This window comes from Kogia breviceps, chromosome 11 (genome assembly GCF_026419965.1).
Source record: "Kogia breviceps isolate mKogBre1 chromosome 11, mKogBre1 haplotype 1, whole genome shotgun sequence".
NCBI classification, from domain to species: Eukaryota; Metazoa; Chordata; class Mammalia; order Artiodactyla; family Physeteridae; genus Kogia; species Kogia breviceps.
In genome coordinates, this window is record NC_081320.1 from 77,825,422 (window position 1) to 77,847,974 (window position 22,553).

General features: G+C 38.3%; 1 protein-coding gene across 6 annotated transcripts in view; it reads right to left on the minus strand.

Annotated features, from left to right (window-relative positions):
* TTC27 (tetratricopeptide repeat domain 27) overlaps positions 1-22,553 on the minus strand; it is a 177,761-nt gene that overhangs the window by 140,482 nt on the left and 14,726 nt on the right. For all 6 annotated transcript variants that reach the window (XM_067007841.1, XM_067007840.1, XM_067007838.1 and 3 more), the window contains exons 5-7: positions 20,376-20,478; positions 2,420-2,584; positions 342-475 (exon numbers count right to left, since the gene is read on the minus strand). In XM_067007841.1, coding sequence (XP_066863942.1) covers positions 342-475; positions 2,420-2,584; positions 20,376-20,478 — 402 coding nt within the window. The remainder of the gene's footprint in view (positions 1-341; positions 476-2,419; positions 2,585-20,375; positions 20,479-22,553) is intronic.

Below are 22,553 nucleotides of genomic sequence, written 5' to 3' on the forward strand. Positions count from 1 at the left end.
TAGCAACAGAAGGCAAAAAATATGGTAGCCACTGGAAAAATTAGTCTCTACTCAGTCTGCCTTTTGGACTTTTTTCAAGGGCAGTAATACATAACTAACTGCATTACTAATTCATATTTACTGAAGTCTAGGAAAAAAAACGTTTTATCTCTATTTAAGGGTAAAAATGGCTTAAAAAATTGGGTCCTGTTTTGTTTTGTTTAAAACATCCAGCCACCTTGTAAAAGCTCAAGAAGGGTCAAAAGAAGCTTCTTCCCACCCCATCCAGTGTTTCTACAAAACTCACCTATGGAAACTGTTAGACTTGGATGCTAATTTAAACAACTTACAATCCTACTAACCTTGGTTAAATATTCCTGAGGAGTGGGTGCTGGAGTGAATTCATAATTTGAAAACACAGCTCCTTCCCTTCTTACATCTAGAATAAGTTGAGCCACGTAATTTTCCTGGAACCATGTCCTTTTTCCCAAAGCACCTGAAAAAATATATATTAAATTATATGTATCAACTTGTCAATCAGACATACAGTACAATCTTAAAGAGTAGTATTTTCAGAGTGCTTTAGAGCTTATGAGGTATTTTCTCCATTTCAAATAAGAGAAACCTGAGGCCCAAAGATGACTTTAAAATGACTTTTCATAAAATTATAAAGCCAGTAAGTTATAAGGCCAGAACTCAAACCCAGGATTTCTGCCACTAGTTTCCACATACTTACTTTTTCACTAAACTACTGCCCTCCTCAAAAAAGATAACTCATTAGGTGTCACAAGGAGAAGAAATACTATCCTCTCCAACAACAGATGAAAAAATGGAAGTTCTGAAGTGCAGTCATTTGCTCAAGATCACAGGGTTTTCAGTATCAGAGGCAGGGCTTAAAGCCACGGTCTTCAGGTTCTAAATCCCACAGTCTTTCTATTACACTATCTGGCTCCACGTAAGACGAAATGTTCTTTCATTTTGTATCTGAAATAACTTGCTGCAGAACAGCTTTAAGAGAAGCAAAAGCTCTGATATCTATTCTCTGGCAAGAGTCAGATTACAAAGACCCTTGATTACAAAGACCAGTCTAAGAAGTCTGGATTTTATCCTGTGATGAGTCTGGCTATACTTTATACAACAACCATTTAAACACGTTATACTAAAAATAGCTATTGAGATGGTCTAACACAGCTTAGTTTTATATAGTAAGGCTAGAGATGAAAAGAAAAAAGTAATAACCTGATTCTCATTTTATATTTGTGAGCACATCTGTATTTTTAAGTTCTTCAGTCTTAACTTGGAAAAAAATATGAAGAACTAGCCAGTAAATACACCAACAGCTAAAGCTGACTATACTGAGTACCATCATACTAGTTTTTTAAATAATCCAAAAAAAAAAAAAGTCTCCTAGGACCGAAATATTTAAAAACAATATCTCTGAAACTAACCTCACAACTTATATTACATATATCTCAAATACAAGACTCCAACTTACACTTGGCCATTGTCACAAAGTTATAAGTTGGATATTTAATAATTCTCCCCATACAAACAATGTAATAAAAGGTGGTTAAGATCCCAGACTAGGTAACAAAGTCACATTTACCCCATAATGTATCTGAAGGATTTTATTGACAGGACTACCACAATAAGCACAGAGTCTGGGGACTGAGAATGGGCCGTAGAGATAATCTAAACCAAGCCTAGGCAGGACAAATGGTTTCAATCATTTCAACATTCACAGATTGTTGTTTCAACATTCACAGAACCCAGGTCCAACAGGTATAAATGGTGTGACCCACTGATGATGTCTGACTTTCATGAATGCCTTCAGTATAGAATGCCAATTATATTGTGAGACTAGGACAGGGCAATACATTAAGAGAAAATAATGTTTCTTATTTGGTACTCAGAAAAAACACAGAGATCGTGGGAAAAATTCTGCAATTTATTTGTTCTTCCAACAAATGTTTATTGAGTGCCTACTGTATGCCAGACAGTGTTCTAAGGCAATGAAGAAACATCTAAACAAAACAGTCAAAAATTTCTGTTCTTAAGAAATACAAGAAAGGCAGGATGGAAGCCGCAGGTGGGTATTTAACAGAAAGGGCAAACTAAATTTGGGAATCAGGAGGAGCCTTGGGAAGCCCACATGCACAACCAAATACACAAAGTTATTTGTGTACTGCCCAGCTGCCACATATTACTGACATGTCTAACTAGACATGGGCATCTGCAGGAATAAAGAAAGTATATGATTTCAACTTTGTTCTAAAACTATGAATTTTTTAAATAAAATCTTTAAAATCGATTTTTGTAAAGCAAACAAGAGGACACAGATAATAAAATACAACCATACAATACAGCCAAACTGCCAATTATATATTAGTTTATCATAAAAATAAATCAATTACCCACAAAACGTAAAAAAAAATCTTACCTGTCAAATCAATTTTTAATCTGCAGATGTCTTTAGCAATATTGAACTGATCTTTTGCTTTTTTATATTCATAATAATATAAAAATATATATGCGCATTCCAGATGGAACTGAACAGCCAAATACCGACCTGAATCATCTACAAACAGATCCTCTAGTTTCATCACTGTAAGACAAAAGATGAAACATTAAAAAGTATGATGAGAATAAAAGTATATTAATAAGTAAAACACTGAGTCCATAATATATGAAGTATATATATTACATAGTTCCCGCTCTTAAAGAATTTCAAATCTGGAAGATGACGGACACATATAATAATAGTTTACAGTAAGCATTCTCTGAGCACTTACACGTTACAAGCTTGAAGCTAAGGACATTATATACATTATCTCCTTTATTCCACACAATCCTAGGAGATATGATTCATAACCCTGCTCTTTCTTATTTTAGAGTACTTGTCTTATCATACAATAAAAAAATATGACAACACAAGGTGATGATACAATATACCAAGTGAATCTGCAAAGAGTTAAACAATATGAAAATCTCATGACCAGATCACCTTACAGTTTTCCACATAAAGACTGTAGAATTTCTCCCTTAAAAGAAACAGATAAATATCCATATAGAGCTAAGACAATATTAGTATCAAATAGAAAATGAATATGTATTAGCTTAGCAGTTATATTCTACTTTATTTCTGTAAACACCTGAGATGAAAAGATGGGAGAATAATAGCCTAATAACATAGTATCTGAAATAAGATGATTTTCAAAATTAATTATATATAATAAAGGGGCTAGTTGGCATATACCAAGGGAGTTTCCAACAGGTCACCTCAGCCATCCCTCTACAATATCCCTGAAAAACTATCCTTCATAAATGTTCCCAGGAACAGGACCAGCATTTCACAAAACAGTTTACATGAATGAAAGTATAATGAATGCATAGAAAACACACTTAGAATGTCCAAAAACTGAAAATCAGTTTTCTAAAATTCAAGCTGAGGGAAGTGACATTGATCAATGGCTACTCTGCTCAGCACTAGGTATTTTACATGTTGTGTGAATTCTCACAATGATGTCTTTAGGGTTGACATTAACCCCATTGAACTCATTAGAAAACTGAGCTTAGATCGCTTACTGACTAGTCACCTCACCTGTTAAATGACAAAGCCAGAATTTGAATCCAAACGTTGGGAAAACGGAAGGAGGGAGTTGGCAGAGGAAGGACAAAGGTGTAGAGGTGATGTTACAAAACCTAATGTACTTTTTCACCAAATAATCTGACAGAAACCTACAGCTAAGAAACAGACATCCTTTGTCCTACCATGAACTGAAAATGAATCTGAAAAAGAAAGTGTTTTTCTATAGACTGTCAGTCCTTTAAACAGATTCTTAACTCAAATAAAGAGACTAAATCAAGATGTACATGTCTTAGAACTTCCTTGGTGGCGCAGTGGTTAAGAATCCACCTGCCAATGTAGGGGACATGGGTTCAAGCTCTGGTCTGGGAAGATCCCACATGCTGTGGAGCAACAATGGAACACTACTCAAAAATGAAAACGAATGAACTACCGGATGAATCAAAGTAATTATGCTGAGTCAAAGAAGCCAGGCCACACACACAAAAAAAATAAGAGTACAGACTGTATGAATCAACTTTTATAAAATTCAACAAAATGCAAACTAATACATAGCTATAGAAAGCAGATCAGTGGTGGCCTGAAGAGGCTGAAGGAGAGATCAGGAAGTGTGAGAGGACAGGGTCCCCAAGAAGCACAAGGAAGCTTTTGGGAGCAAAGTATATGTTCATTATCTCAATTGTGGTGATGGTTTCATGGGTGTAAACATATGTCCAAACTTTACAAATTATACATTTTACGTATGTCAAGTGTACTGTATGTCAATTTTATCTCAATAAAGCTGTTTCAAAAATTAAAAAATATAAAGAGAAAATGGATGATTCTGTAGTGAAGAAGACTGACAAATACCACCTTAATTGAGTGACCAAAGTTAGTATCACCAGTAATGGGACCAACTGAAATTGTGCACCATCTGATAGGGTGCAATGACAGTAACACAGCATGATCTCTGTGACAGATCTAGACTGAAAGAGACTAAAGGGATATGATAACTAAATGTAACACTTAATACCGGACTGGGTCATTTTGCTTTTTAGGACGTTTAAGGGACAACTGGAAAATCCTGAATGGTAGTAATTAAATATTTGTATTGTATCAATGTTAATTTCCTAATATTGATTGTTGTATTGTGGTTGTATAGGAAAATGCCTTCATAGAAAAAACACCCTAAACTATGGAGGAGTGATAGGGCATCAATTCAGCAACTTATTTTTAAATGGTTTCAGAGGGGGAAAAACAGTTCTTTGTACTATACTTGCAACTTTTCTAGAGGTTTATGTTTCAAGAAAATTTTTTTAAGTACAAAATATTAGCAACTAATAAAGAAAAATAATTAAGAACATATCTGGCCTTTCCTACATAAACCAAATTTTAGGGTTCTCACAGAGCCCTGGTTGAGGAGGATGAGTTCTTTACAAAAGAATTCTAGATAATGTACTTAAGATTAATATAGACAGATTGCACTTTCACAGCCAAATGTAGCCTGGGTTGCCTCAGTAACATGCCAACCAAATGGAAACTTCATAAGATCCTCAATAGCTGGATGGAGGGTACCCGTCGTAAGTCATGAAAACCAGGGAGGCACACAGCCATAGGAAAGTGACAGCCAACGTCAACTCATTTCTTAAAAAAACAAACAAACAAAAATCCTTTTCTCCCCAACTTCCATACTTTCCGAGATTGTTTCCTACGTTGCCCTCTCTGATTTTTCTTCCATCCTACAATTTTAATATCTACTGAATTATTATATATGCTTACAACTGGGCTACATCCTACAGCAAAGTTTAAGCCCTACTCTCCACAAAAAAGAAGACGGGGGAAGAAGCACTAGGAAGAGAAGACACATAATCATTATTCAACACACAGTTAATTTGATTTGAAATTGGGTGGTACTGACCATAAATACCAAAGCGGGGGAAATTCATAAAGCTGGGATAGCTGAACAAACCTTGTCAAAAGGGCTGGGCCTTGAAAGATGGGTAGAATTTGGGTATAACTCCACCTCTAGACTGTAAGGGTCACAGCAGGGTCTTATTCACTGCTGTTTAAGTCTAGCACTTGTCATAGTTGGTGTTCAATAAATATCCTAGGAGTGAACAAATACTTAAAAACGCTTTGACAGCTGTCACCAACAAGATGGAAAGGCAATTTCCTATCCATCTAGCTCCTATCAACCTGTTTCAACCTCATAACCTGACACACAACTCCTAACATTGCTCCAACCATTCCAAACTACCGGAATTCCCAAATGCACAAAGATGTTTCAAGTCTATGTCCCTCTCTTTGTACATATTATATGTCCTTTCCAACTTCACCTAATAAATTCTTACTCATTCTTCAAGAATCAGTTGAAGCATTAGCCACTTTGTAAAGCCTTCTCTGGTCTCTCAAGCTTAGACTAATCATATCCTTTCATTCATTCATTCCTCTTTTTTTTTTAATTGAAATATACTTGATGTACAATATTTTGTCATTTTCAAGTGTACTACATAGGTATTTCACATTTGTATACACTATGAAACAATCACCACTGTAAGTCTAATAACCATCTGTCCCCATAAAAAGTTATTACAATATTACTGACCACATTTCTTATGCTGTATATTAAGTCTCCATGGCTTATTTACTTTATAAATAGAGGTTTGTACCTCTTAATCCCCTTTACCTATTTTGCCCCTCCCACCTTCCTCCCCTCTGGCAACCACTGTATCTATAAGTTGGTTTTCATTGTTGTGTTTTGGATTACACATAAATGTGAGATCACACAATTTCTGTCTTTCTCTGACTTACTTCACTTAGCATGATACCCTCAAGGTCCATCCATGTTGTCACAAATGGCATGGTTTCTTTCTTCTTTTTTTTTTTAATGGCTGCCATCCCCTCCTCTTTATGCTCTTTTCTTCTACTTGTGAAATAGGAGGGAAGAGGGCAGGACACAACCACTGAAAGAATGACATAGCCCAAGGACATAACATGAACTGACTAGAACCCAGGAGACCTTCAAGATGGCAGAAGGTTAAGACGTGGATATCACCTTCCTCCACACAAATACATCAGAAATATATCTACATGTGGAACAACTCCTACAGAACACCTACTGAATGCTGGCAGAAGATCTCAGACCTCCCAAAGGCAAGAAACTCCCCACATACCCAGGTAGGGCAAAAGAAAAAAGAAAAAACAGAGACAAAAGAATAGGGATGGGACCTGTACCAGTGGGAGGGGGCTGTGAAGGAGGAACAGTTTCCACACACTAGGAAGCCCCTTCACTGGCAGGGATGCAGCAAGGGGGAAGCTTCGGAGCCACAGAGGAGAGCGCAGCAACAGGGGTGCAGAGGGCAAAGCAGAGAGACTCCCGCAGAGGATCGGTGCTGACCAGCACTCACCAGCCCGAGAGGCTTGTCTGCTCACCTGAAGGGGTGGGCAGGGGCTGGGAGCTGAGGCTTGGGCTTCAGAGGTGAGATCCCAGGGAGAGGACTAGGGCTGCCTGTGTGAACACAGCCTGAAGGCAGCAAGTGTGCCAAAGCTAGCCAGGAGGGAGTTTGGGAAAAAGTCTGGAGCTGCCTAAGAGGCAAGAGACTTTTTCCTGCCTCTTTGTTTCCTGGTGTGCAAGGAGAGGGGATTCAGAGCGCCGCCTAAACGAGTTCCAGAGATGGGCGTGAGCTGCAGCTATCAACACAGACACCAGAGATGGGCATAAAACACAAAGGCTGCTGCTGCAGCCACCAAGAACCCTCTGTGCAAGCACAGGTCACTATCCACACCTCCCCTCCCGGGAACCAGTGCAGCCCGCCACTGCCGGGGTCCCGTGATCCAGGGAAAACTTCCCCGGGAGAACGCACGGCGTGCCTCAGGCTTGTGCAATGTTCTGCTGGCCTCTGCCACCACAGGCTCGCCCCGCATCCGTACCCCTCCCTCCCCCAGGCCTGAGTGAGCCAGAGCCCCCAAAGCAGCTGCTCCTTTAACACCGTCCTGCCTGAATGGGGAACACATGCCTACACGTGACCTACATGCAGAGGCAGGGCCAAATCTAAAGCTGTGCAAACAAAGAAGAGAAATGGAAATCTATCCCAGCAGCCTCAGGAGGAGTGGATTAAATCTCAACAATCAACATGATGTACCCTGCATCTGTGGAATACCTGAATAGACAACTAATCAACCCAAATTGAGGTGGTGGACTTTGGGAGCAACGATATATGTATTTTTTTCCTTTTTCTCTTTTTGTCAGTGTGTATGTGTACACTTCTGTGTGTGACTTTTTCTGTATAGCTTTGCTTTTACCATTTGTCCAGGGTTCTATCTGTCTGTTTGGGGTTTTTTTAGTATAGTTTTTAGCACTTGTTATCACTGGTGCATCTGTTTTTTGGTTTGGTTGCTCTCTTCTTTCTTTCTTACTTTTTAATTTTTTAATTTTTAATAATTATTTCTTATTTTTATTATTTTATTTACTTCTTTTCTTCCTTTCTTTCTTTTTTTCGCCCTTTCATTCTGAGCCATGTGGATGACAAGGTCTTGGTGCTCTGGCCGGGTGTCAGGCCCATGCCAATGAGGTGGGAGAGCTGAGTTCAGGACACTGGTCCACCAGAGACCTCCCAGCTCCATGTAATATCAAACGGCAAAAATCTCCCAGAGTTCTCCATCTCAACGCCAACACCCAGCTCCACTCAACAACCAGCAAGCTACAGTGCTGGACACCCTATGCTGAACAACTAGCAACACAGGAACACAAGCCCACCCACTAGCAGATAGGCTGCCTAAAATCATAATAAGGTCACAAACAACCCAAAACACACCACCAGACATGGTCCTGCCCACCAGAAAGACAAGATCCAGCCTCATCCACCAGAACACAAGAACCAGTCCCCTCCACCAGGAAGCCTTAGTCAAAATCAACCTTAGTCACTGGCGGCAGACACCAAAAACAACAGGAACTACAAACCCGCATCTTGCAAAAAGAACACCCAAAACACAGTAAGTTAAGCAAAATGAGAAGACAGAGAAACAAACAGCAGATGAAGGAGCAAGGCAAAAACCCACCAGACCAAACAAATGAAGAGGAAATAGGCAGTCTATCTGAAAAAGATTCAGAGTAATGATAGTGAAGTTAATCTAAAATCTTGGAAACAGAATGGACAAAATACAGAAACGTTTAACAAGGACCTAGAAGAACTAAAGCGCAAACAAACAATGATGAACAACACAATAAATGAAATTAAAAATTCTATACAAGGACTCAATAGCAGAGAAGAACGGATAAATGACCTGGAAGATAAAATACTGGAAATAACTACTGCAGTACAGAATAAAGAAAAAAGAATGAAAAGAATTAAGGACAGTCTTAGAGACTTCTGGGACAACATTAAATGCACCAACATTCAAATTATAGGGGTCCCAGAAGAAGAAGAGAAAAAGAAAGGGACTGAGAAAATATTTGAAGAGATTATAGCTGAAAACTTCCCTAATATGGAAAAGGAAATAATCAAGTCCAGGAAGTGCAGAGGCTCCCATACAGGATAAATCCAAGGAGAAACACACCAAGACATACATTAATCAAATTATCAAAAATTAAATACAAAGAAAAAGTATTAAAAGCAGCAAGGGAAAAACAACAAATAACATACAAGGGAATCCCCATAAAGTTAACAGCAGATCTTTTTTTTTTTTTTTTTTGCGGTACGCGGGCCTCTCACTCTGGTGGCCTCTCCCATTGCAGAGCACAGGCTCCGGACGCGCAGGCTCAGCGGCCATGGCTCACGGGCCCAGCCGCTCTGTGGCATGCGGGATCCTCCCGGACCGGGGCACAAACCCATGTCCCCTTCATGAGCAGGCGGACTCTCAACCACTGTGTCACCAGAGAAGCCCCAACAGCTGATCTTTCAGCAGAAACTCTGCAAGCCAGAAGGGAGTAGCATGACATATTTAAAGTGACAAAAGAGAATAACCTACAACCAAGATTACCCAGCAAGCATCTCATTCAAATTTGATGGAGAAATTAAAACCTTTACAGACAAACAAAAGATAAGAGAATTCACCACCACCAAACCAGCTTTACAACAAATGCTAAAGGAACTTCTCTAGGCAGGACACACAAGAGAAGGAAAAGACCTACAATAACAAACCCAAAACTATTAAGAAAATAGGAACATACATATCGCTAATTACGTTGAATGTAAATGGATTAAATGCTCCAACCAAAAGGCACAGACTGGCTGAATGAATACAAAAACAAGACCGCATACATGCTGTCCACAAGAGACCCACTTCAGACCTAGGGAAACATACAGACTGAAAGTAAGGGGATGGAAAAAGATATCCTATGCAAAGGGAAATCAAAAGAAAGCTGGAGTAGCAATTCTCATATCAGACAAAATAGACTTTAAAATAAAGACTATTACAAGAGACAAAGAAGGAGACTACATAATGATCAAGGGATCAATCCAAGAAGAAAATATAACAATTGTAAATATTTATGCACCCAACATAGGACAACCGCAATACATAAGGCAAATGCTGACAGCCATAAAAGGGGAATTTGACAGTAACACAATCATAGTGGGGGACTTTAACACCCCACCCTCACCAATGGACAGATAATCCAAAATGAAAATAAATAAGGAAACACAAGCTTTAAATGACACATTAAACAAGATGGACTTCATCGATATTTATAGGACGTTCCATCCAAAAACTACAGAATACACTTTCTTCTCAAGTGCGCACGGTACATTCTCCAGGACAGATCATATCTTCGGTAACAAATCAAACCTTGGTAAATTTAAGAAAATTGAAATCACATCAAGTATCTTTTCTGACCACAATGCTATGAAACTAGATATCAATTACAGGAAAAAATCTCTAGAAACTACCAACACATGGAGACTAAACAATACAATACTTAATAACCAAGAGATCACTGAAGAAATCAAAAAATACCTAGAAACAAATGACAATGAAAACACAATGACCCAAAACCTATGGGATGCAGCAAAGCAGTTCTAAGAGGAAAGTTTATAGCAATACAGGCCCACCTCAAGAAACAAGAAACATCTCAAACAAACAATCTAAATTTATACCTACAGCAATTAGAGAAAGAAGAACAAAAAACCCCAAAGTTAGCAGAAGGAAAGAAATCATAAAGAACAGATCAGAAACAAATGAAAAAGAAATGAAGGAAACAATAAAAAAGATCAATAGAAGTAAAAGTTGCTTCTTTGAGAAGATGAACGAAATTGATAAAGCACTGGCCAGACTCATCAAGAAAAAAAGGGAGAAGACTCAAATCAGAAGAATTAGAAATGAAAAGGAGAAGTAACAACAGACACTGCAGAAATACAAAGGATCATGAGAGATTACTACAAGCAAATATGCCAATAAAATGGACAGGGCCTTAGAAAAGCACAACCTTCTGAGACTGAACAAGGGAGAAATAGAAAATATAAACAGACCAATCACAAGCACTGAAAATGAGACTGTGATTCAAAATCTTCCAACAGGGCTTCTCTGGTGGAGCAATGGTTGGGAGTCCGCCTGCTGATGCAGGGGACACAGGTTCATGCCCTGGTCCGGGAAGATCCCACGTGCCACGGAGTGGCTAGGCCCATGAGCTATGGTGCTGAGCCTGCGCGTTGGCAGCCTGTGCTCTGCAACGGGAGAGGCCACAACAGTGAGAGGACCGCGTACCGCAAAAAAAAAATCTTCCAACAAACATAAGCCCAGGACCAGATGGTTTCACAGGCGAATTCTATCAAACATTTAGAGAAGAGCTAACACCTATCCTTCTCAAATTCTTCCAAAATATAGCAGAGGGAGGAACAAACCCAAAGTCATTCTACGAGGCCACTGTCACCCTGATACCAAACCAGACAAAGATGTCACAAAGAAAGAAAACTGCAGGCCAATATCATTGATGAACACAGATGCAAAAATCCTTAACAAAATACTAGCAAACAGAATCCAACAGCAAAATAAAAGGATCATACACCATGATCAAGTGGGGTTTATCCCAGGAATGCAAGGATTCGTCAACATACGCAAATCAATGTGATACACCATATTAACAAATTGAAGAATAAAACCATATGATCATCTCAATAGATGCAGAAAAAGCTTGTGACAAAATTCAACATCCATTTATGATAAAAACCTTCCAGAAAGTAGGCCTAGAGGTAACTTAACTCAACATAATAAAGGCCATATATGACAAACCTACATCCAACATCATCCTCAACTGTGAAAATCTGAAACCATTTCCACTAAGATCAGGAACAACACAAGGTTGCCCACTCTCACCACTGTTATTCAACATTGTTTTGGAAGTTTTAGCCAGAGAAATCAGAGAAGAAAAAGAAATAAAAGGAATACAAATCGGAAAGAAGAAGTAAAGCTGCCACTGTTTGCAGATGACATGATACTATACATAGAGAATCCTAAAGATGCTACCAGAAAACTACTAGAGCTAATCAATGAATTTGGTAAGTAGAGGGAAACAAAATTAACGCACAGAAATCTCTTGCATTCCTATACACTAATGATGAAGAATCTGAAAGAGAAATTAAGGAAACACTCCCATTTACCATTGCAACAAGAAGAATAAAATACCTAGGAGTAAACCGACCTAAGGAGACAAAATACCTGTATGCAGAAAACTTTAAGAAAATGATGAAAGAAATTAAGGATGTACAAACAGATGGAGAGAGGTACCATGTTCTTGGATTGGAAGAATCAACATTGTGAAAATGAGTATACTACCCAAAGCAATCTACAGATTCAATGCAATCCCTATCACTGGCATGTTTCACAGAACCAGAACAAAAAAATCCATAATTTGTATGGAAACACAAAAGACCCCAAATAGCAAAAGCAATCTTGAGAAAGAAAAATGGAGCTGGAGGAATCAGGCTCCTTGACGTCAGACTATACTACAAAGCTTCAGTAATCAAGACAGTATGGTAGTGGCACAAAAACAGAAATACGGATCAATGGAACAGAATAGAAAGCCCAGAGATAAACCCACGCACATATGGTCACCTTATTTTTGATAAAGGAGGCAAAAATACACGATAGAGAAAAGACAGTCTCTTCAATAAATGGTGCCGTGAAAACTGGACAGCTACATGTAAAAGAATGAAATTAGAATACTCCTTAACACCATACACAAAAATAAACTCAAGATGGATTAAAAACCTAAATGTAAGGGCAGGTACTATAAAACTCTTAGAGGAAAACATAGGCAGAACACTCAATGACATAAATCACAGCAAGATCCTTTTGGACCCACTTCCTAGAGAAATGGAAATAAAAACAAAAATAAACAAATGGGACCTAATGAAACTTAAAAGCTTTTGCACAGCAAAGGAAAACATAAACAAGACGAAAAGACAACCCTCAGAATGGAAGAAAATATTTGCAAATGAAGCAACTGACAAAGGATTAATCTCCAAAATTTACAAGCAGCTCATGCAGCTCAATATCAAAAGACAAAGAACCCAATCAAAAAATGGGCAGAAGACCTACACAGACATTTCTCCAAAGAAGATAAACAGATTGCCTACAAACACATGAAAGAGAATGCTCAACATCACTAATCATTAGAGAAATGCAAATCAAAACTACAATGAGATATCATCTCACACCAGTCAGAATGGCCACCATCAAAATAACTACAAACACTAAATGCTGCAGAGGGTGTGGAGAAAAGGGAACCCTCTTGCACTGTTGGTGGGAATGTCAACTGATACAGCCACTATGGAGAACAGTGTGGAGGTTCCTTAAAAAACTAAAAATAGAACTACCATACGACCCAGCAATCCCACTACTGGGCATATACCCTGAGAAAACCATAATCCAAAAAGAGTCATGTACCACAATGTTCATTGCAGCTCTATTTACAATAGCCAGGACATGGAAGCAACCTAAGTGTCCATCAACAGATGAATGGATAAAGATGATGTGGCACATAGATACAGTGGAATATTACTCAGCCATAAAAAGAAATGAAACTGAGTTATTTGTAGTGAGGTGGATGGACCTAGAGTCTGTCATACAGAGTGAAGTAAGTCAGAAAGAGAAAAACAAATACCGTATGCTAACACATATATATGGAATTTAAAAAAAACAAAAAATCGTCATGAAGTATCAAGGGGCAGGACGGGAATAAAGACACAATCCTACTAGAGAATGGACTTGAGGACACGGGGATGGAGGGGGAAGGGTAAGCTGTGACAAAGTGAGAGTGGCATGGATATATATATATATATATATATATATATATATATATATATACACTACCAAATGTAAAATAGATAGCTAGCGGGAAGCAGCCGCATCGCACAGGGAGATCAGCTCGGTGCTCTGTGACCACCTAGAGGGGTGGGATAGGGAGGGTGGGAGGGAGGGAGACGCAAGAGGAAAGAGATATGGGGATATATGTATATGTATAGCTGATTCACTTTGTTATAAAGCAGAAGCTAACACACCACTGTAAAGCAATTATACTCCAATAAAGATGTTTAAAAAAAAAAAAAACTGATTAGAACCAAATGGGCCTAAGATGGCGTACAAGTCAACTTCCACTAGACCCTGAGCCTCAGTATATGCTCACTGTTAACACATCAGCAAGCTAAATGACACACCCACAGGCACCATGACAGTTCCAAGACAGACCATAAGGATCAAAACGTAGGCGGTAGCCCAATTTCTGGAAATCCCCACCCCTTCCCCAAAATAGCTGGAATACTCCTCCCACTCATTAGGCTATGAAATTACCCACCCCTATAAAAACTGACAACCCCATACCCTGGTGCCTTTCTCACCTTCTGGAATGGCCCATACTCTGTCTGTGGAGTGTGCTTCTCTCTAAATAAATCCACTTCTTACCTATCTCTTTGTCTCTCACTGAATTCTTTCTGCAATGATACATCAAGAACCTGAGTTTCATTAAGTCCTGAAACCAAGTCTGTGATCTCAGTTGGAGGTATCACCTGTCCGTTTTGTCCAGGTTCAAGTGCCGGCTGCATGGGTTCGAGTTCCCAATCAGGGTTTTGGCTGGGTTCAAGTCCCGGCTGCGTGGGTTAAGTCCCAATCTGAGGTGCTCGGTTTCCCTTGCATTTTATTCCCTATCCCACTGAGTTCATTGATACCCCTAGCAACTACCACAGTGACTGCAACTCGGCAATCATTCCAAAAAAATTATTTTAATTAAATATCAAGTTGGGCAGGAAATAGAAAGTCAAAAATAAAACTGGGAATGATTAAAGATTTTCCTAATTTAAAAATGACATGATGAAATTGGTATATTTTTTAAAAATCCAGTACTGCTGTACAGGCAGAAGAAAGGAAGGCCAAGAAAGAGCCTTCAAGTCAGGTGCAACCCTTCAGACACAAAGTGATGGTGAAAACAGCCTTAAGGAACTGCAAGGCTGGTCACACAGAAAGAAGGATAGACCTACCCTGAAATTCTGCTGCTCAACAGGAGTGCTGTCCAATAAAAGTTTCTGTAACCATGTAAACACTCCACAGCTGCACTGTCCAAAATGGTAGCCATTTACCACAGGTGGCTTCTGAGCACTTGAAATGGGGACAGAGAAACAGAGAAACTGAATTCTTTATTTCATTTCTTTTATTTTAATTAGCCACATGCCGCTGGTGGCTACTGCATTGGACAGCACAGCTCTAGCTAGTAGTTGCAAGTGAAAGACTAGCAGGTTTCTTTATTTACTAAAAGGAAGCACTTTGTAGCAATTACAGATCCCAACAATGGAATGAGCTCCTTCTCAAGGTCATCTCAGAAAGCCCAATGAAAAAGGAAATAACATTTTTGGACACAATCTTCCAACAGATCCCAGCATTAGGATGGGTGGGAAGCTGGCCTACAAAGAATCACATTATTTGACATCTAGTAAGGACTTAAAGACTATTTTTACACAGAAGAAAACTCTTGGTTTGGAAGTCAGACGAGCTCCCTGAAGCACACAGTGTGTCAGTGACAGATAGAAACTGAAAGTCAGATCTTAAAACTCTAGGTTCTGTTAATTATCTTGATTGTGATAATTTCACAAGTATATACGTATGTAAAATATCACCAACTGTATGCTTCAAATATGAGTCTTACTGTAGGTTAATTATACTTCAAAAACATTGCAAAAAAAAAAAGCACACAAATCCACTACTACACCTTCCCATATCAAGTCTTCAGTTCTATCTCATAGAGTTGTTGCAAGGAATAAGCTAGTTAACATATTTAAAGACTTCAAACAGTACTTGGTGTGGAGTAAGAACTACTGAAATGTAAACTGCATTATTATTATTAGATGTTAGAATTCTGCCCTACTAACCAGTTTGGAGAAAAGTAATGGAAAGAAGAGTAAGCAGATTTGGAGTAAGAAACTCCAGATCACAGTTCTGGTTCTTGGACAATCTCTTTGAGTCTCAATTCTTTGTAAAATGAGTTAGCTGGACAAGATAATCTCTAAAGGGCCTTTCCAAACTAAAGATTTCAGACATGGACTAGGATAAGAGTTGTAGGAACGGAAAAGAAGAAAGGATATGGAACCCTTAGGGATGAACTGATAAGATTTCAGAACTGGCGAGATACGAAGAGTGAAGGAAAACAAATGAGTCAACCGTAAACACAAAGTTTTAAGCTTTTGATAACTCAAGTTTAAATAGAAAGAGGAGCATGTTGACCCAACAGACATATATTTATTATTTTAATAAATCAGTAGGTTCTCCATGGAAATGAATATTCATGACCTTCTGGATCAAAATGTCAACCAGCATATATTTAATATATTTAGCATATATTTTAAATGTATGCTAAAACCAAAATCTCTTCTCATGAGATTACTGAAAGCTATGTTAAAATGAAATCCCTATGGATTCATATGGATAATTATAATTAGATAATTATACTTAGTATATTTAATGACATCCATCCCAAAGTATCAAATTTATTTTTAAAAATCGATGCATTCATCAGTCACCAAGAAACTAATCTCTTGACGAACTCTTTCTATGTGGAAACAATCTAAGCCTAGAGTCACAGAGCTGCCTGTAAACGTTACAGTGGAATCTCGGACAAAGCATTTTAGCCTGTTTTCTCTTAGACATAAGCTCATCTTCAAATACCTAAACCTCAATATTACATCTCATGCACTATACAGAACACGTTTTCAGTATCAGACCCCACAATAAATGATTGTGTGCCCTTAAGCAGCCTTCAGAGAATCATGGCTTCATCAGTATGACATCCAAAAGAGGACCTCAGAGTACGCTGAGGATCAGACTTTTCAAGACTCTAACTCCTTTCAGAGATGTGATCAGTCCGGCAAAGTTATGCTGACATTCTGATTGGTTGTATTCCACTACATTGTACTGATGCAACATTCCTGGACAAAAATATAAAGATCGCAGTTGCTTATGTTTCATAGACTGAAGAAAAAAAAATCTTGCCAACTTTTTGATGATCCTTCAAGGGCAACATTTCAAATACAATATTCTTCTCTGGACACTGAACAATATTTCAGTTATAACTGACTGTTGGGTCAACATTTGGGTTAAATCCCAGAACATTTTTTTAAATAAAATTGTTTATGAAATGTTGCAGTTTAAGACTATGTACACACTTAGACATAGCCAAAATGGACCAATTTATGAGTAGATAAAATAAAAAATGTCATTGATTAGCCTAGAACAGCACCATAAAAAATTTTTAGTTGCAAGGCAAAGCAAATGATATGCTAAAATATACTGCAGAAAAAAAACTGAGACACTTGGGGAATGAGTCACTTAGAGTCATACTTTCCAGATATCTTAGTTAACACTTTCTGTTTAGGAACTAAATTATACCTCTTCAAATTCTCTCTAAGAAGAGAATGGTTCCTATCATTCATATGGTTCCTACCTTTTAAAATGGTACATAAAAAAGGTATTCTTTTCTTCTCTTCTTAATAATTAAGGGTCATCATTAAGAACATCAGTCACTGAGATGTGGTAAAGATGTAGATATAAATGCAGATTTATACATATTATATGGGATAAAGGGAAGAGATGTAGCTTTCCCTCTGGCAACTGCATCAAACTTGATTTCCTTTACAAAAAGAGAAATAAAAACTCCCAGTGACACCTTGTTTTTTTGTTCATTTATCGATTTTCCATAAAAGTATAATGAAGCATATGAAACTGTATAATATGCTATACAATATAATGTAATAACTTTTTACAAAATTAAATAGTGGGCTGAATCCTGATGCCATCTTCTTCCAAACACTTTCACTATCCTCAGGAAAAATCAACTTTTTTCCCCATTAATATCAGTAAAATTCAACTCATCTCTGACTTTCAAAACTTTACCAGTTTTGTGAGCCCCCACTCCTCGGTCTCCCTTGCACTGTTTGTCTATGGAACGTATCTCACTTCATTTTAAAAATATGACATGGCATGTATGCAGGAAGACTTAGTCTATACAGTTTTCATTTTACTTAAAATAGAAAGAGGACAATGACGTCTGCTAAACTGGGCATCAGGTCTTAATTTTCTCCAAGTCCAACTTCATATTTCATTCGCAAGAGAACTCCACACTTAGGCAACAATATAATGAGAAGATTCAAGATCCCATAGGATATCTGGATAGGATCAATTTTCTCATAACTTCTATAACATTTCACTTTTTGAAAAACTTTTATACAGAAGTAAACTCAGATAAAAACTGCTATCAAGATGGAGGACAAATAGAGGGAGTTCTGCAACTTCTCCCCTGAAAAGTGAATGTAGAAAAGGCTCAATACATGTTAGCTATCACTATTCAACAAATATGCATTAAATATTTATTATTTTCTAGGCATTAAGCAGAAACAAGAAAAAAAATCAGCCCTCAAGTTGCTCACAACTTAGAGAGTTGCTTACAGTCTTAACAAAAATATAGATGGTTCAGCAGCCTAAATTTACTCATAAAAACCTTTTGTAATCCAAAAGCAATAAACCAAAGACTTTTACAGGAAAAAGAAATACTGGTTTTCAGTTCTGTTACTTCATTGCATCATTGTACATGTAGTGAAATGTCATTGTATAGAAAAGTAAACTGCTTACATTTAATAAAACAATCTGCTAACATGTCAGGTTTAAATCTCATGGCAGAACAAATATTGTTTTATATATACAAAGTTTAAGCTCAGAATAATTTTTTTTTTACATGTACAAGTTTGATCTAGCCTACTCTTGCCTGTTCCACAGTCTTACATAACCTAAAATCCTGAACAAATATAAACTAAGTCCAGGTATATAAACGACAATTATACTGACTAATATTCACCTGACATTCTCATTTTGAATCACATATAGATATTCATTTTATCTAAGATTAGCATATGTGTATGTATTTCTGTCTTAGAACAAAATAAAAATTGAGAAACTAGTTTCTAGCTTAGTAGTATTTGTTACTGCACAAACTAATGTCCTCTCTAGTGCATTGTGACCTAGCCTGTTACTATACAGATGCACCTTTAAAGGAACCAGACTCCAGAAAGGTAGAGCAGCATCTTGCAATTACACATGCCCACAAACACAAGAGCTGTCTTATGCCTGCATGAATGTGCCGCCTCAATCAAGTGCAGACCACTGCTTCTCCACACAGAGTGATACTAACTACCACCCCCAACACACATACGCACCCACATACATAATGACTTCATACTCTTGTGATGTGAGAGGAATAAGGGCTCTGGAATCAGGCACACTTAACGTCAAATCCCTTCTGTGAAACTCAGAAGTTCATTTCTGAACTCAAGTTTACTTGTGTTCTGTATTCCGTCACTACAAGAGAATTTGTTTTTATTTGGCAACTTTTGTCAGGAATAATTGTTACAAAATCCCAGGGACATCAAGGGTCAAGGTACCCAAGATTTTCCCCCCTTTTCAAAATGTTTTCCTAGGGCTTCCCTGGTGGCGCAGTGGTTAAGAGTCCGCCTGCCAATGCAGGGGACGCAGGTTCGTGCCCCAGTCTGGGAGGATCCCACATGCCGTGGAGCGGCTGGGCCCGTGAGCCATGGCCGCTGAGCCTGGGCTCCACAACGCGAGATGCCACAACAGGGAGAGGCCTGCATACCGCAAAAAAAAACAAAAAAAAAACCAAAACCAAAATGTTTTCCTAGAAGACATATGAGGCATCTGCAACAAAGGCATTTACAGGGGTGTGTGGTTTATGATCATTTACTTAATTTTATATTTATATTCTAGGCACATTTCTATATGTACATTATGTACTATGATAAAAAAAAATAAAACAAAATGCAAAAATGCCTCTCTACCCATTGTCATCCTCAGTAAAATGTATTTTCTACAAAATGTTTTAAAAAAAGAAAACCTGAATCCTTTCTTCATGTACTCAGTAGGATATAGGATAAATAATTTCCTGTTCTGCATGCAATTTGGCACAATTTACTCCAGTTCAAATTGAAGATTTTTTTAAATAAATGGAGTTTACAATTGTTTCTAAGGAGGCTTCTTACATTAAAGAACCGATAAAATATTTAAATACCTTTAGGCAGTTTGTGATAAAATCATGGTGACCTACATAGAATAAATCACTATTTTTAAGTAGATAATATAAATAATAGTGATTGCCTTTTTAAAAATTCAAAGACAAAAAGGAAATCCTATAATCTGACATCCTAGTAATTTGTGATATTCCACATCCAGAAAGAATGGAACACAAAAAGTTACCATCTGCTGTCAAACAAAAGACGAAAAAGGAATGTCTCAGCCAAGAAAACAGAATGGAGCTACATGCTCATAGCAAACAACATCTGCGACATACCTTGATCAATACAGTCTTGAGCAAGAGCAAAGAGCTGAGGTGAGCGTTCCTCAAGCAGTTGCTGGTGAATATTCACACATCTCAAAGTCCACCATGGCAAGCTCTAGAAAAAGGACACACCAACGTGTTTACGTTGAATTAAAAGGACCCTTAGAAAAAAAATTTCATATTAATTCAAATCAATTTTTAGAATTTTTTTTTACATTTGTGAGATTAAATTTACCCTTCAATAAGCTGCTATGGGGCTTCCCTGGTGGTGCAGTGGTTAAGAATTCGCCTGCCGATGCAGGGGACACGGGTTCGTGCCCGGGTCCGGGAAGATCCCACATGCTGCGGAGCGGCTGGGCCCGTGAGCCATGGCCGCTGAGCCTGCGCGTCCAGAGCCTGTGCTCCGCAACGGGAGAAGCCACAGCAGTGAGAGGCCCACGTACCGCAAAAAAAAAAAAAAAAAAAAAAAGAAAAAAAAGAAAAAAATAAGTATGTCTTCAGTAATAATACCAAATCCACCGCCATGTCTTCCACGAGAATAACATCTCTCCTCCATTCTCTCAAAGCCTGTATTTGTAGCCAGTTGGGCTTCCTGATGTCATTTCGAACTTACCATTTCCTCCTTTAAAATGCCTACTGTAATCATGCTGCTCTGCTGTGACACTCTACCAGCACCATAATCCAATACCAACAATCCTAGGAGGCCTCCCCCAAGAACCTCCTATGGGGTGATATTTTTCCTTCATCTCAACTTCCAGCACATTGTTTGCACCTCTCTTTGCAGACACACTCCACCGTATTTGTGTATTTCATCCTAGCTTTCAATGCTGTCTGCCATCTAGCCAACAAGATGAGGAATCATGTTTTACTCATCTCTGTATCCTCCTTGAAGCAATATATGCTATGCAAACTACAAGGTAAGATATACCCTGGGTTCAGATATTCCCCAAACTGGGAAGATCTCTTCCACACCCTCTTCCATGAAGCCTTCTCCCACTAGTAGGGCACACACTGGTCTCTCACTTCTCTAAGCTTCCACACTGTGCTTAGAAGTTAGGACCACACTGCAGAGCTCCTGTTTTTCAAGTGTGTAAATACCTGGCCCATATATTTTGGAGGGCAGAAACTGCATTTTATACATTGTCTTGACTAATGCACAGGCTGAGAACACAGTATCTTTTTCTCAGTTCTCTGACGCTTACTCTTACTTTTCAACACATCCTATTAAACAACAACAACAAACAACAAGCCAATACAGAAGCATATGCAGTGAAGATGAAAGTTTCTCTTCTGCTCTCTCAGTGCCATTCTCCTCCCCCAGAAAAATCCATGACAAAGGTTTATATTCTTCTAGATCTTCTGCTATGCGTGTGTGTGTGTGCACGCATGCAAGTAGTATTAAGTATTTTTGATAGGCTCATTAAATTACCAAGTATGATCATGCATTGAATCATCTAAAATAATTACAACTATGTTACTCTAAATTATATTGCACAAAGGTGTGAAAGATTAATTTTCCTTTTTTTTTTTAAAGCAATACCTACTAATAGGAGATCATGCTTAATTACCAAAAGCATTTTCTTTTTTCCTTGAACTTAATTTCTTCATTTGATTAAGGGGTAAAACGGCTTGCTCCCCTTCTAAACTACACATAAGTGCTGCAACAATCATAAAATCACAAATGAAATTTGACCCTCTGACAAAATCTTTTCTAATTATTAATGCTGTTCCCTCAGTCTGTCTAAGGAAAGGAAAGGTAGAATTATCTAAGAGAGAAGCTTCACATCATTTTTAATTTAATTCCCTGAGGTGCTGTCTCATTTTCATTCTTTTCCTATCACTAGGCTGATGAAGTCAGTCTATATTTCAATTATCTGTCCCTTATCTGCTGTCAGCAATAAGTGAGTCAGGTCTGGCAGCAGTCTTTCCTTTTCTAGACATGAGAATTTAGATAGATCCAGTCAAAGAGACGGCCCTCCTTTTAAGAAAACATACAACATAAGATGCTCAACTCTTAAAAATCAGATCTATAGGGCTTCCCTGGTGGCGCAGTGGTTGAGAATCCACCTGCCGATGCAGGAGACACGGGTTCGTGCCCTGGTCCGGGAGGATCCCACATGCCACGGAGCAACTAAGCCCGTGAGCCATGGCCGCTGAGCCTGTGCGTCCGGAGCCTGTGCTCCGCAACGG